At 40.9% G+C, this 16,027-nt stretch overlaps 1 protein-coding gene across 1 annotated transcript in view; it reads right to left on the reverse strand.

The window, feature by feature from the left end:
• Window positions 1-626: 626 nt before the first annotated feature.
• The window catches only part of LOC122547714 (urea transporter 2-like), a 72,872-nt gene continuing 57,471 nt past the window's right edge, over window positions 627-16,027 (reverse strand). Inside the window, exons 7-9 of the mRNA XM_043686332.2 lie at window positions 14,730-14,864; window positions 12,249-12,298; window positions 627-1,298 (exon numbers count right to left, since the gene is read on the reverse strand). Of these exons, the coding sequence (XP_043542267.2) occupies window positions 1,131-1,298; window positions 12,249-12,298; window positions 14,730-14,864 (353 nt within the window). The 3' untranslated portion in view covers window positions 627-1,130. The remainder of the gene's footprint in view (window positions 1,299-12,248; window positions 12,299-14,729; window positions 14,865-16,027) is intronic.

Here is a 16,027-nt window from a genome sequence, read left to right on the forward strand (position 1 = left end):
CACCCATCTCCTTTTACTTTGAAAACACTTTTGACAATTCTGTTTCCACCATTACTGTTGGTAGAACAATCGGCATTGTTGCTGCAAATGCTCAAAGCATTTGCTTCATTCTTTTGGTGACAATATTCATTTTAAATGGATGGAAAACTGTTAGATATCTCTATTAATAGCACAATTGTAGAGAATATTTTATCAGTTAAAAAATAGTTAAAAAAAAATAATGTTTTTCTCTAAGTTAGTCTTTAATACAAGGTTAATGCAGTAAACTACAATACCCATACTGATGGTAGCATTATTTTGGCACATGTACTTAATTAATAATTAGTCTTTGATATAACTGAGCATGTTATTCAATTATACCAAAGCCACAATGAAAAGCTTTAATTCCAATGGACTGCAGTTGTTCTAGAAGGTACTTCTCTATCAATGTCACAAGGGATGGGCAATAACTGAAAACTTGGCCAATATTAAAAATCACACAAACCAAGTTATGGTCCAGCAGGTTTAATTGGAAGCACTAGCTTTCGGAACGCTGCTCCTTCATCAGGTGGTTGTGGAGGAGCAGCGCTCCGAAAGCTAGTGCTTCCAATTAAACATGTTGGACTATAACCTGGTGTTGTGTGATTTTTAACTTTGTACACCCCAGTTGTACATCTCCAAATCCTGGCCAACATTGTTTATATCACACAAATGAATGGGAAGACAAATGTAAATTTCAAGCAAAGTATAGTTAAGTAAGATTATGCATTCATCCACTACTGCTAGCCAATCCTACTGTATCAAGTGACTTTTGAAACATCTCAAAGTGTTTCTGTTCTCTATCTTACTCAAAAGAACATTTATTTCCAAGAAACCATAAATTACTTTGATATTGATACTGAAATTGATTTTCACCAGTTTGTATGCCCGCCCCTTGACATTAATTTGAACTAAGCTGAAAGCTAAGTTGAAAGTGTTGCAAATTCATATATTTCTGATACTTAAAATTAAAAGCATTGATACACATTTAACATGTCAAGTACGATCAAATTACAAGTAAGCATTTTACTATATACACTTAGATTGAGCCATATGTTTACCCACAGGTTCAAAACAAAGATTTCCATTCCAAAATTTTACAATGTTCCTTTTCATTCATATTGGTCATGTTTCAGCAACTGCTTGTAAACTTTTCTGTTTGCCTCAGGGGAGGCCACTTTATTGAGTGGCAATTTATAAATAGCTTTGTTGTTACTGGTAATCAGCAGAAACACGAGTGCGGAAAGGCAGAAAGGCCAAGTTCCTGCAGGTAATCCAAACTGGAAAATAACATAAAAGTAGTGTTACAACAGTAGAACAACGAAAGCACATTACAAAGGCATCAGTAAGATTTTGTCCGTTATCGGGTCAAAGCAACAGTGACAGAAATGATCCATTTATGATATTTTTTGGCAATGATTAAGGGACAAATGTTTGTGAGGTTTTGATCTGCTCTTCTTCTTCTTCGAAAAAAATGTCAGGCAGGCATTGGTTTAGCATCTTATCCGAAAGACAGAATTTCCAATAATGCAGCTCTCCTTCACTTCAATACATGGCACAGTGGAATAGATTCACAAAAAGGGAGAGCAGGATTGGCCTCAGAGATGGCTCTTAACAAATAACGCAAATTTATGGTTTCCTTATGTGAACTAGCAGAATGGACAGAATTACTGGTGAGAAGAGGGCATTTTCTGGAATGCACAGGAGCTGTGGTGAGGTCCCACTGTTATTTAGAGGTCCCAACTATGGAGAGTGTGGTCCTGACCATGGTGAGGTTGGGATACAATGATGGTCAGGGGCTCAAACATGGAAATTGTTCAAAGCAAGTGGTGAGCTGAATCTGCCTGGTGCTCACCCTTGTTTCCTTGGCCAATTTGTCTGTCATTGAACTTGTTGTCAAGTTTGGTAAGATGAGAGGTTCAATATTAATAGGGTAAGTTGGGCTGTTAACAAGAAGTTTAACAAACAATAATTGGCAACTTGCCAGTACTTTGCATGAATCTTGCCACGCTGAAAAGCATAAAAGATCATGTGAGCTGTTCCTGATGTCAAATTGAGCCTCACAGCATTTATAGCTTGATACTGCCACACATCTCACCATTGACCATGTCTCTGACTCCTATAAAATTCTGCCCAATTAATCAATTAGTTCTCTGCCCTTTCTCTATTTCTCATTATAAATTCTCCTGGTTTTGCATTTAATGGACCTACATTTGCCTTAGCCAAACCTTTTCTTTTTATATATCCATAGAAGCTTTTACAGTTCATTTTTATGCTTTTTGTGAGATTGCACTCATTTTGTCCCTTTCTTAATCCTCCTTTGCATATTCTGAAAATCTCTCAACCCCAGATTTCCTACTAATTCTGACAACGTTTTGAGCATTTTCATTCAATCTTATACAATCCTTACCTTTGTTAACCACGGTTAACTGACCTTCCCTGAGTTTTTGCAGCTTAAAAGAAACATAGTTGCTGTAAGCCATGTTCTTCAAAGAAAATGCAATGCGAATGTATAGTCAAGCCTCTTAATGCATTTTCCATTCCACATCAGCCAACTTGTGCTTCATAATTTCCCTTATTCAAATTTAACACCCTTGCTTCAGAATGAACTATTTCACTTTAAGACATGATGTAAAATTCTATTGTACTGTGCTCACATGTCCCTAAAGGTTCTTTTACAACACGATTGTTAATAAATCCTTTTTTACTATATAATTTTAGTTCTAAAATAGCCTGTCCTTTGGTCAGCATCGCAACATACTGTTCGAAGAAACCATCGGTAAGAAACCCATCCTCCATGGTTTTAGTGCTCAATTGGTTATCCTTGATTTCACCCATGATTACTGTGGTGCCCATGCTAGATACTTCTCTCATCTCCTGATTAACACCATGATCCACACTATCACTAGCCTATAAATGATTCCAACAAATGAACACTGCTTTTTGCTGTTTTTTAGCTACACTCAAACAGATTTCACATATTATTCTTCTGATCTGCAATCCTTCCTTACTAATATACTAATCCCTTCCCTTACTCTCTGTGGGTTGTCACCTTGTTGTGGTGGAGAAGCTTATGTGGTCCTGAGATCTTGTGAGCGATGCCACCTGGAGCTATGTTCCTGGTAGGGTCACATGGCGGTAAGGACAAAGGTGAGGTCCCTAAAAAAGAACAATCCAACCAAGACCTCAATGGTGGTTTGAACTCAACGGCTGTGAAGGTGGATAAAACCTGCAGCAAATCCATCAGCTCCGATCATCATGGTCTCCATGTAATTGGAATCAGTTGGTTGATTTGTGAAGTATTGTGTGCTTCTTGGAGTGCAACATCAAGTACATGTTAAACAAACACCTGCATAGGCATCTTCGCTCTGTGGGCTACTTCTTCAAGTCTTTTGGTGATCAGGGGAGGGCGATGGAAGCAGGCAATGTGATGGCTGGAAGCTCCTAGTTAAGAACCAGCACAAAAGTGGTGAATACTTGATTCAGTCACTCAACCTTTGGATAGAAGCTGGAAAGTTGTTTGGTAGCAGTATTCAGGTCTGAGCAGCCTTATTTAGGATCCCCTCTGCTCACCCTGAACTTGGAGAGGGCTAGAAAAGGTATCCTACAATAGTCTGCTTTACCCCACCCTGTATGGAAAACCACGTCCGGAGGGTTCACCATTATGCGGTCGAAAAACATCGAGAAGTGAAACTATGAAATTTGGAACCTGGAATATACGAACTCTGATGGATAACCAAACCCAGACTAGCCAGAGAGGAGAACTGCCTTTGTTGCCCAGGAACTCCAAAAATTCAACTTTGACATCTTTGCTCTGAGTGAGACCTGCAGAGCTGGAGAAGGGCAACCAAAAGAAGAGCAAAGTTAATGCACCTTTTTCTGGAAAGGACTTGATCCTGAACAACTGAGGATCCATGGAGTAGGTTTTGCCATCTGAAACAGCCTACTTCAGAAGCTGACAGAGAAACTGCTGGGAATCAATGAACGTCTCATGGCTCTGCGAATCCAGCTCATCAAGAACCAACATGACACCGCCATCAGCGCCTATGCTCCAACTCTGGATGCTGAAGATGAAGTAAAGGAGAACTTCTACGCCCAACTTGATGACGTCCTTTTCTCTTTCCCAACAATGACAAGATCATTCACTTGGGAGACTTCAGTGCCAGAGTTGGAAAAGATCATAGGCTCTGGCCTCGAATAATAGACAGGGAAGGAGTTGACAAGGTCAATGCCAATGGAACACTCTTCCTCACCAAAGGTGTTGAACACAATCTGGTGATTACAAACACCCTACTTCACCAGAAAAACAGGCATAAAGTCTCCTGGCAGAATCCAGGCTCCAAACACTGGCACCTCATCGACTATATCATCGTATGATCTCGGGACCAACAAGATAACAAGAGCTGTTACTGGTGCCATTGAGTGCTGGGCAGACCATCGATTCATCTCATCCACCATGAGAATGAAGATTCAGCCCAAAAGGAAACACCAACATCAGAACACTATCAAGAAGTTCAATGTTGTCATCCTGTAAGACATCAACCATGTACAGAAGTTCCAACAAAATCTTCAAGAACTAATGCCTCAACATGTCCCACCATCCATAGAAGAACAATGGAATCAATTGAAGAACACTATCATCACCTCCTGCAAAGAAACAATTGGATTCAAGATGAAAAAAAATCAGGATTGGATCAATGATAATGACAAACTACTCCAACAACGTATCGATGAAAAGAGAAAAGCTTTCATCACCTTACAAGATCACCAGCAATCAGATACTAAAAGGAAACACTAACAGGAATGCAAGGCTGCAAGCCAGAGGAGCATCTGAAATCTGAAAAACCAATGGTGGAGGAAGAAAGCTCAGGAAATCCAACAACTAGTGGACACCAACCACACTCGAGGCTTCTTCAATGCAAATAAAGCTATTTTTGGCCTATCCACTCACAGTCAAGCCCCTTTCAAAAGCAAAGATAGTTCAACCATCCTGAAGAGCAATGCTGACATCAATTCTAGATGGAGGGAGCACTTTTAAATCTTCTAAATCAAACTGTCCCATTTGACAGGAATGTGATCAACAAAATACCAAAACAGTCCGTTGATGACTCCCCTAAGCAAAATACCAACTCTTGAAGAAGTCAAGGAAGCCATCAAAACCTTGAAAAACAACAAGGCAGTTGGACTCAATGGAATACCAGCCAAGGTCTACAAAATTGGAGGTAACCTGCTTCATTACCAACTGCATCAACTTCTCATCAAGATCTGGATAAATGAAGATGTACCAGCAGACCTCAGAGACTCAGTTTCCGCATTCAAATCGACCACCTTTCCTTTTGTAGGTGGTAACGATTACTATCATGGAATTTCCCTGTTAGTAACAGCCAGAAAGATCCTCATCTGTTTCACGAACAATCGGCTCAAGCCTTTAAAAAGAAGATCCTTCCGGTTTTAGATCATCACGTGGAATGATCAGCATGATCTTCACTGTGCAACAACTACAAGAACAATGTTGTGAACAACTTCAACCTTTGTATATGGCATTCATTGACCTCACCAAAGCCTTTGACTCGATATCAAGGCAACTCCTATGGGATGTCCTATCCCATGGGTGTCCGGAAAAGTACATTTGAATCCTAAGACTCCTCCATGATGGCATGATTGCCACAGTTATGGTCAGCAACACTTACTGTGAGCCTTTTCAAGTCAGATCAGGAGTAAAACAGGGATGCGTGATTGTCCCAATTTTGTTCAACATTTTTACTCCAACAAGAGGGAAGTTGGGAGAGATTTGCAGCATCTCCAGAGGGAGAGAGTACAGCTCCAGTGGGTGGAATAGCCCCCCAGCCCCTGTGCTCTGTGATACTGCCCCATTCACAATGAATGATGAAGCTCATCCCAGGACAGAGAGGGGACAATCCCATCACTTACCTCACAATGGGGCCTGGCTGATTGACGGCAGCTCAAGACCAATAAGGATGTGGTGCTGCAGCGCATGGGAGAGAATGAAAGGTGGAGCCAGAAGGATGACACGTGACCGTGTTGATGCCAGCTTTGCACCAATAGCAGGAGAGATGGTGTGGTCCTCCAGCCAGTAGAAGTGATGACCAGCAGGATGACACATGACCATGAGCTGTGCAGGTGCAGTGTAGCTGTGAGGAGGGTATCAGTGAGAATAAAGGGAGTGGGAGAGACAGCAGAGACTGGGAGAGAAGTGCAGTTAGAGTGGACTGGGAGGGTTTATCAACACACAGAGTAGGCTTCTAAACCTGAATGGAAGCTCCCACATAAGAAAAACCAAAAGAACTATAGATGGGCAGCACTGTGGCTCAGTAGTTAGCACTGCTGTCTCACAGCACCAGGGACCCAGGTTCGATTCCCACCTTGGGTAACTGACTGTGTGGAGTTTGCACATTCTCCCCGTGTCTGCGTGGGTTTCCTCCAGGTGCTCCGGTTTCTCCCTACAATCCAAAGATATGCAGGTTAGGGGAACTGGCCATGCTAAATTGCCCGTTGTGTTAGGTGCATTAGTCAGAGGGAAATGGGTCTGGGTGGGTTACTCTTCGGAGGGTCGGTGTGGACTGGTTGGGTCGAAGGGCCTGTTTCCACACTCTGGGGAATCTAATCATCCACATCATCAAGGACGACCCAGGAACTGAAAAAGTCTACAGAACAAATGGCAGACTTTTCAATCTTGCCTGTCTTAAGTCCAAAAACAAGACACCTATTCCAATACGCAGATGACAACAGTGTTGCAGCTCTCTCAGAAAATTACCTACAACAGATTCTGACTGCATACACAAAACTTTGGACTTACCATCATTTCCAGAAACACTAAGATCATCTATCAACCATCACCAACTGAGACTAATCGGATAGAACCATCAATTCAATTTGGTGAAACAGCCCTGGAAAATGTAGACCGCTTTCTGTATCTCGGAAGTCACCTCTCCTCCAATGTTGACCATAATGACAAGATCCAACATTGTCTTAAATGAGCAGGAACAGCTTTTGGATGTCTCCAGACATAAGTCTTTCATGGTCATGATATTGGGACAGACATTAAAATGTTAATGTACAAAACGTGGTGATCCCAATGCTCCTGTTTGCATCAGAAACGTGGACAACATATCGACAACATCTGAAGGCATTTGAAACGTTCTCTCAATGCTGCCTTTGAAACATCTTGAATATCAGCTGGGAAGATAGGAGAACCAACGGCAGCGTGCTGAATGAAGCAAAAACAACAAGCATTGAAGCCTACGTCATCAAGAACCAACTAAGATGGAGCAGTCATGTTGTTCGGATGAAAGATGAACGTCTGCCGAAACAAATCTTCTACTCCCAGCTCAAAGAATGCAAATATAAAAGAGGCGGACAACAGAAGAAATTCAAAGATGTTTTAAAAGCCAACATGAAGAAATGTAACAAGGATATCAATAATTGGGAAACCAATGCCAAGGACAGGAAACTCTGGCAAACCATCACCTGAGAAGGAACAGCAACATTTGAAGCCAACAGATGTGCAGAACTAGAAGAAAAGAGAAGAAAATGGAAAGCGAGGCAGCAACATCCAAAGCCTGAGCTGCCATCTGGAAATACTTGTCCTGAATGCAGAAGACTTTTCAAAGCCAAGATTGGACGCATAAGCCACCTGAGAGCCCATAAGTAGATCAAAGGAATGAAGACCATCATCCTTGACCTTGAGGGATAACCACGACCATGATGATGACCCTTCCCTTATTATTAGTGCAACTTCACCTTCCTTTTCTTCTTGTCTGCCCTTCCTACAAGATGATATCCTTGAATGTTCCTAGTCCTAGTAACTGTGCAGCATGTTTTCGTCATGACAATTAGAACATACCCATTTGCCTTTACTTGTGACTTTAGATCATCTGCCTGGTTTTGTATGCATTATGCTGCATGCACTCAGGTAGCAAGGCTTTAACTTTGTAATTTTGACAGCATTTCACATCTGAACCATACTTGATGCTTGGGTTTGTTTCTTCTGTCTTCTAGTCCCCCCAGCAGGTGTTCTATTTCCTGTTACCAACTTTACTTCCTTCCAATTTTGGCTATCTTTCAGGTTCCCAACCTCCTGACAAGCTAGAATAAACTTGAGTGTTGTTGAAGCTGCAACCACTGAGGCAAATGGAGAGTATCATATAAATCAGTTAAATAATTCTCATTTTGGGAAAGGCCAAATATACTAAGCTAAGATTTAATTTAATAAAATAATACATTACAAACAGCTGCATGAAGATAAATAAATTCCTGAACAATGAGAAAAACCAAAATCAAGGGTTTGAGAGTTCAGAACAAATATGCTTCTACAGAATAAAAGTTACAGTTTCCTGGATGTCAAGGTATTTCCAAGGTAGGATAAAAAGGAAGTTTAAATTCGATATTGGAGCTAAAATGCCTCCAAAAAGCTTAGAAGAGCACAGAAAGTGTAGGGGTGGAAACTAAAACATCTTGTATATAGTACACACTACTGCTATTGAACATTGATTGTGCAGAGAATGGATGTTTGTAGATGTGATGCCAATGAAGTGGGCTGCTTTGTCCTGGATGGTGTCAAGCTTTTTGAGTGTTGTTGGAGGTGCACCCATCTAGGCAAGTGGGGAGTATTCCATCACATTCCTGACTTGTGCCTTATGGATGATGGATAGGCTTTGTGGAGTCAAGAGATAAGTTATTCAGTATTCCTAGCATCTGACCTACTCTTATAACAACTCTATTTATGTGACAAGTCCAGCTGAGCTTCTGGTCAAGGGTAACCCCAAGGATATTGATCGTGATGTATTCGGTGATGATAACACCCTTGTGCCTGTCGGCCTGATTTATCCTTTCCCGTTAGGACATGTATTGGATATTTGGCTACTAAAGCAATTGGTTGTTTTAGTTTATTTAACCAGTGCTTTTTTGAAAGCAATCAGTTGTAAATCTCGAATGCAGGCCGATGGGAAAAGAACATCCCAGATGTCCTCCTTCTTCAAACACCGCAATTACCCCTCCCACACGGTTGACATTTCCCTCCAGCACATCTCCTCCACTTTCTGCCATGTTTGAGCCCCAATTCTGTCCAACTGCAACAAGGACAGAAACCTCCTGGTCCTCACCTTCCACCCCACCAACCTCCCGATACACCACATTTCCGCCCCTACATACAGACCCCACCACCAGGGATATATTTCCCTCCTCACCCCACTTGCGTTCAGTAGAGGCTACTCCCTCCATGATTCCATTGTTAAGTCCATGCCCCACCCTGCACCACCAACCAATCCACTCTCCATTCCTGGCACCTTCCCCTGCCACCACAAAAAGTGAAAAACCTGTGCCCTCACCTAACCCCCACCTCTGTCCAAGGCCCCAAAGGATCCTTCCACATCCAACAGAGATTTACCTGCACTTCCACACACGTCATCTACTGTGTCCATTGCTCCCTATGTGGTCTTCTCTACATTGGGGAGAAAGGACACCAACTTACGGGACGTTTCAAAGAACATCTCTGGGACACACGCACTAAGTACCCCACTGCCCTGTGGCTGAACTTTAACTCCCCTTCCCATAACGCCAAGGACATGCAAGTCCCGGGCCTCCTCCACCACCAAACTCTAGCCACGTGATGCCTGAAGGAATTACGCTTCATCTTCTGCCTTGGGATCCTCCAACCACACTGGTTCAATGTGGATCTCATCAGTTTCCTCATTTGCCCTCCCCTCTCCTTATCCCAGATCCAACCTTCCAACTCAGCACCAGCCTCTTGACTGTCCTACCTGTCTATTTTCCTTCCCACCTATCCACTCCACCCTCCTCTCTACCTATCACCTTCACCCCATCTTCATCTACCTATCACATTCCCAGCTACCTCCTCCCAGCCCCATCCCCTCCCATTTATCTCTCAGCCCCCTTGGGCCAGTCCCTCATTCCTGATGAAGAGCTTATGCTCGAATCGTCAACTCTCCTGCTCCTTGGATGCTGCCCAACCAGCTGTGCATTTGCAGTACCACACTCTTCGACTATGGGAAAAGATGGTTAGTTACAGCTTACTCTCCAAAATATGCTGTAGGTACTTGACAATCTCTTTGTGAAGCTGAGAACATCGAATACAGGTTTCTGATCCCTCAGGTAGATTGACTAGTTTTGTAAACATGAGTTTTAGAGAAGGGATAGGAATGTACATCATGTATGAAATATAGAACTGTTTATGATTCTCCAAATCTACTTGTACAGTGACAGCCCAAAGGCATTCACATTCAGCCAAATTAGTTGCTGAAAGTGAAATTACAGTGTAGACAAGCAGGAAGCTGGGGGAACACAGCAAGCCAGGCAGCATCAGGAGGTGGAGAGGTTGACATTTCGGATATAACCCTTCAGGAATAGAGCTCCAGTCCTGAAGAAGGATTATACTTGAAATATCGACTTCTCCACCTCCTGATGCTACCTGGCTTACTGCGTTCCTCCAGCCTCCTGCTTGTCTACTTCCAGCATCTGCAGTTTTTTTTTGTCTCTAAGAAAGTGAAGTTACAGCAGGATAAAGATAAAGGTTTGGAAATAAAAGTTATGCAGTAGAAAAATATCAGGCTCAATTAGCACTGGAGATTAATACAGCATTTAACTTACAGAAATTAACCAGAAGTTATAATGTGATGTTCGGAACCTCCTCTTGAGGGAGAGGGAATCCACTCACACAAATGCAAAGTTTAAATTTACCTTCAAATCAATATTAAACTCTTAATGTAACCTGCCCAGGAAACTGACATTTTACATTTAGTTTGATTTTATTTTCATTCAAAATAAAGTTGTTATCCAGTGGGTGTCCAAACTAATTTTTGTTAGTTTGTGCTGTATAGACCAAGTTAATATTCTACCCCTATGTTACATCCTTTTATGTAAGAACTCATTGAATGCCTTTTGGATATCTTCGTATACTATATCAACTGGCTTCCCATCATTAGAACCTCTCGAAACTTTGCAAATATGATTTCTGTTTCACAAATCATAAAACAATTTTCGAAGTATATTGCTAAGATTTGCTTAAAAATGGATTCTAATATATATTCAAAGACTGATGTTAGTTAATGTTTTGAGTCCAGTGACTCTTTCTCAGAACTGAAGGAGGGTCACTCTGATTTCTCTGTACCGATGCTGCCAGACTTGCTGAGCTTTTCCAGTAACTTCTGCTTTTGTTTCTGATTTGCAGCATCCACAATTCTTTTGGTTTTTTTTACTGACATTAGTTTGACTGATCTATAGTTCCTTGTTTTCTCATCCCTCTTGTCTTGAATCGTAATGTCACATTAGTTAACTTCCAATTTGTCGAGACGATACTAGAATTTGGGAATCTTTCAAAAGACAAGACCAATGTAACCACTTATTCTGAAATTACTTCTCTTTAATCCTGGAATATAGGCCATCAGTTCCTGGAAATTTGTCAGCTTTTCATATGTTTCACTGATACTTTTCTTTTGTTGATATAGATTATTTTGTTATTAACTCTTTGTAATTAGTCCTTTATTAATAACTTGCATTATCTATGAAAACTTTTCAGCTCTAGGTTTTCAGAACAGGTCCCCAAAGCATGCTCCATCCTTAAAAATTGTACTTTGGATTGTCTTGGTTTTTAAGAGGATTGGATTTACAAACGCAGACAAAGTAAATGCCACCTGGTAGTCAGTTATTTTAATTTCTTGTGTGTAAACTCCAAACTAATACCAAAGTAAGAGAGCTTTCCAGGAAATTCAGGCAAAATTTAGCATGAAAACTCACTTTCATAGGATCTCTAAAGTGGCCCATTTTGCCCATCGAGTCCATGCTGACCCTCTGAAGAGCATCCCAGCCAGACCCACCCATTTACCCTATCCCTGTAGCCCTACATTTCCCATGGCTAATCCACTTTGCTCACACATCCCTGGACACTATGGGACAATTTAGTTTGGTCAATCCATCTAACCTGTACAAACTTTGACTGTAAGAGGACATCAGAGCACCTGGATGAAACCTCGGAGAATGTGCAAACTCCACACAGACAGCTGTTCGAGAGTGGAATCAAACCTGGATCTCTGGTACTTTGAGGCTGGAGTGCTAACTACTGAGCCATTGTGCCACCCCATTTTGGAGATAAAGATTCTGAATAAAATGCAGGAAGTACTAACCTTCTAACTTTATAGGAAACACTGCTTTCTTAAAGTGCATCAAAAGTTTTATATTTTGTGATAGCAACTTACCACAGACATCATGTTCATCAGTGCTTCTCCTAAGTACGCACAGAACATTGCTATTGGACAAAATTGGAAAAAGATATTCAGTAAGAATGAGGGACAATGACTAGTTTTCTTTAATTAGTGTTAAATTACTGCATTACATTGAAGAGGACTTCAATATCTAATATTTCTTACTTTGAAACAATTTGTCATGTGGTTCTTGTTTAAAATGTCAAGATGAGTCAATGGGACTGTATTTTACATGGGGACATACTACTCCTTCATTCTACGCCTGTTAGAAAAGTTGTTCTCAAACCAAGGAGCTTTAGAAAAGGTTGTCCTGCTACAGGTGTTATACTACAGGTGGGCTTACCGGGTAAAGGCAAGTATTTCTCCCCCTCTGTGGAAGGAATATCTGCCCTTTAGAGCTGTCAAAAAATCAGATTGGCTGACAGTTCTTGCAGTTGCAAGCAGTGCCAGAACATAGTAATGGGCACTGTAGGAAAGAATACAGTATGGATCCTGGCAAAAGATAAATTGGGCATTTTTGGGCATTGGAGGATCAACCACCCTGGAGAGGAGCTTCATTGGCTGGGGTTCACAGGTTTTGAAAGCTAGACAGGGAGGCACAAAGGATGAACTTATGATATGATCCCCGATGTGCACAGGGCACTCACTGAACAATGCCCTCTCCTTTCTTTCTGCTTTTTCACCAGCTTTGGTGAAAATATGGCTTACCAATGTTGCACATCTTCCATTTCCCAATTAATTGGTCTTAAGTATCTCAAGAGGCTTAAAGGCATGGTGGTTAGCACCTTACTTACCTGTCACACTTTACACCATCCCCAAGAAAAAAACACCCCCATGGGGTGGCTGCAGAATTCAGACTGTGGTGAAAAGTCAAGTGGCCAAAATTGTATTGGTGCTAAGAAACCAAATTATTTACATCTTGTAAGTTGATAATAATCATTTGTTGCTAAATTAATAATAAGTTGGATGCATTATTTTATACTTATAGAAATCTCCAAAACATTTGTGATCAAATTTGCATTAATTCTGCAAAAACATTCTTTACATACAGACTTCTCAGTTATTCTTTCATCAAGTACTTTAATAGGACTACAGCTTCTCACACTGGAAAAAGCTACATAAAATGTCCATATGTAAAAACAGGCTGAGGAATACAAGTATGAATTTTATAAAGAATCTAGCCAGTGACTTGATTATAGTCATAGAAAATGAAAGTCTGGGAATTGTTTCTTTCCTGGCTTGAATCAAGCAAAAGTAACTGCATAAAAACATTTAATTTTTTTAAAATGATAGATTGCTGCTTTTAAATAATGCTATTTCTGATTGAATTCTACATATCTGCCATCATTCTATGAAAGCTATAAATGACTGGACTGTCCCTCTTCACGTTCTCACATTAAACTGCTGACCATCCAATCCTCTTTTCTGGATGCTATACCAACTGACATTGCTAATAGTTCTCTGTCTTCACATATTTACTGTCTCCATTTCAAACCTGCCACCATCACCCCCTGCTCAAAGATCCCTGTCTTCAACTCTCTGGTTTCGCAAATACCATTCCATCCCAGGTGGCATGGTGGCTCTGTGGTTAGCACTGCTGCCACACAATGCTAGGAACCTGGATTCGATTCCAACCGGTCTGTATCGAGTCCGTGTCTATGAGAGTTTTTCCTGGGTGCTCTTGTTTACTTCTGTAGTCCAAGGATGTACAGTTCAGGTGGATTGGCCATGCTTAAAAAAATTGCCTCATTGTGTGCAGGCTAAGTGGATTAGCCATGGTTGGTTGATGTGAGGTTATGGGGTTAGGGTGGGATGCTCTTCAGAGGGTTAGCGCAGAGTCAGTGGGCTGAATGGGCCCTGTCTACACTGTAGGGATTCTACAGTCTACCTCCAACTTCCTTTTCTTCTCCAATGTAGATTAACATTTATTAACCCTCAAATTCATGCCTATTCCCCCACAATTACAGGTTAGCTGGAATGGAACTGATGGATGGTCAGGTTAATGGTAGAATGCTTAATGCTGGATTCTCAATATAACACTATCACAATCAAACGGATTTGAGTTGGCCAAGATGCATCCAGAGCAGTCAGGGTATCACAAATCACACATAATTTGGAGGTCTCTGATGCAATGTTACAATTATCTCCTAATGCTATTTTTGCTATGAAACTGTTTAAGATTCGCTCATTGTTTTGCTTACAACTTATTTTGAAGATAGAAGTTGCAGTTACTGAGAGAAAATGACAGCTGAGTCTTTTTTCCTCATAAAAATTTGTGAGTAGCTAACACGTTTAATGAAAAATCATACTAACAAAACCTTTTCATGTTGCTAAATTCATTATAAATGGTTATATTTAAATACAGTTTTTCCATCATATTACAAATCTTGATATAAAAATGTTCAGAAAATGACATATGGACACTATAAGTGTGCCAGCACACATCAGAGCTTTAGTATTATTGATAATATGTACCACACATTACTGCCAAGAGGTGGGTCTGCCAAGTAAGGGCATAGAACATTCCTCCCACTGCAACACAGGCCAGAACACAGTTGTAGCTCCATAATCCGTCATAGATTTTCTGGAATGGTGAACCCAGAGATAATCCTAAAAGCAAGTGACAAAACAAATTAAGTAACCGCTCAATCTCTTAATGGAAGCTATTTTCAATTTGCTTCTGTACAAATTTGCTTGTTATGTTGTTATCACAGTAAAATAACAAACCAATGGATACCATATTGCACATCTAGTTTCCTCTTTTTGTAGGGCACAAATCTAAGGAATTTTGTGGAGCATCACAGAAGACATTCAGAAGGGAGATGATGGTATAATGGGATTGTTGCTGGACTGGAAACCCAGATTAAAATTCTACAGGTCTAGGTTCAAATCTTACCAGAGCAGATGATGGAATTTAAATTCAATACGAATCAGAAATTAAAAATCTGCTGATGACCACAAAATGATTGTTGTCAAAACCTAAATGTACCAATGCCCTTCATAGAAGGAAACTACTGGCCTTCAGCAATTTGTCTGACTTTTAACTGCACCTCCAAAATGGCTTTGTAAGCCACTCTGTTGAATCATCTGCTAAAAAGTCTAAGGGAAGAAATGAATGTGGATGGACCACTTGGCATATATTAAGGCAAACACAGTCCTGTCGATCTTGAAAAGTCACCTTATCAACATCTGGAGGTGAGTGCCAAACTTGGGAGAACTTTCTCATAGACTGACATAGTCGCAGTTATGGTACCACAACTTACATGCAATATTCCTGTTCCACAGGCATTATAGATTGAGCAGAAGTGATGGCATAGTGGCATACAGTAAGGAGGGAGTTGCCCTAGGATCCATCAACTGAATCAATTGGCTCTGGATCCCATGACATCCCATGCCATCAGATAAACCATTCCAATTACCATGTACTATCTGATGAATCAGTACCCCTCCATGTTGAACAGCATTTGAAGGAAGCACTGAGGGTGTCAAGAGTACAGAATGTACTACAGATGTTGACTTCAATATTTACCACAAACAGTGATTACACATTATTACTGACTGAACTGGTCAAGTCTGAAAGGATGCAGCTATTAGATTGCATTATAACAGGTAGTGAGGAAACCAAGAAGAGGAAAAAGTGAGCTTGACCTCAGCTTCACCAATCTGCCTGCCTCAGATGCATTTGTCCATGACAGACTCAATATTAGTGACCGCCACACAGTCATTGTGGAGAAACGTCCCATCCTCACATTGAGAATACACTCCATGTATGA

The sequence above is a fragment of the Chiloscyllium plagiosum genome, unplaced genomic scaffold (assembly GCF_037043375.1).
Source record: "Chiloscyllium plagiosum isolate Xiang-an unplaced genomic scaffold, Cpla_swu_hap1 HiC_scaffold_1, whole genome shotgun sequence".
In the NCBI taxonomy this organism is placed as follows: domain Eukaryota; kingdom Metazoa; phylum Chordata; class Chondrichthyes; order Orectolobiformes; family Hemiscylliidae; genus Chiloscyllium; species Chiloscyllium plagiosum.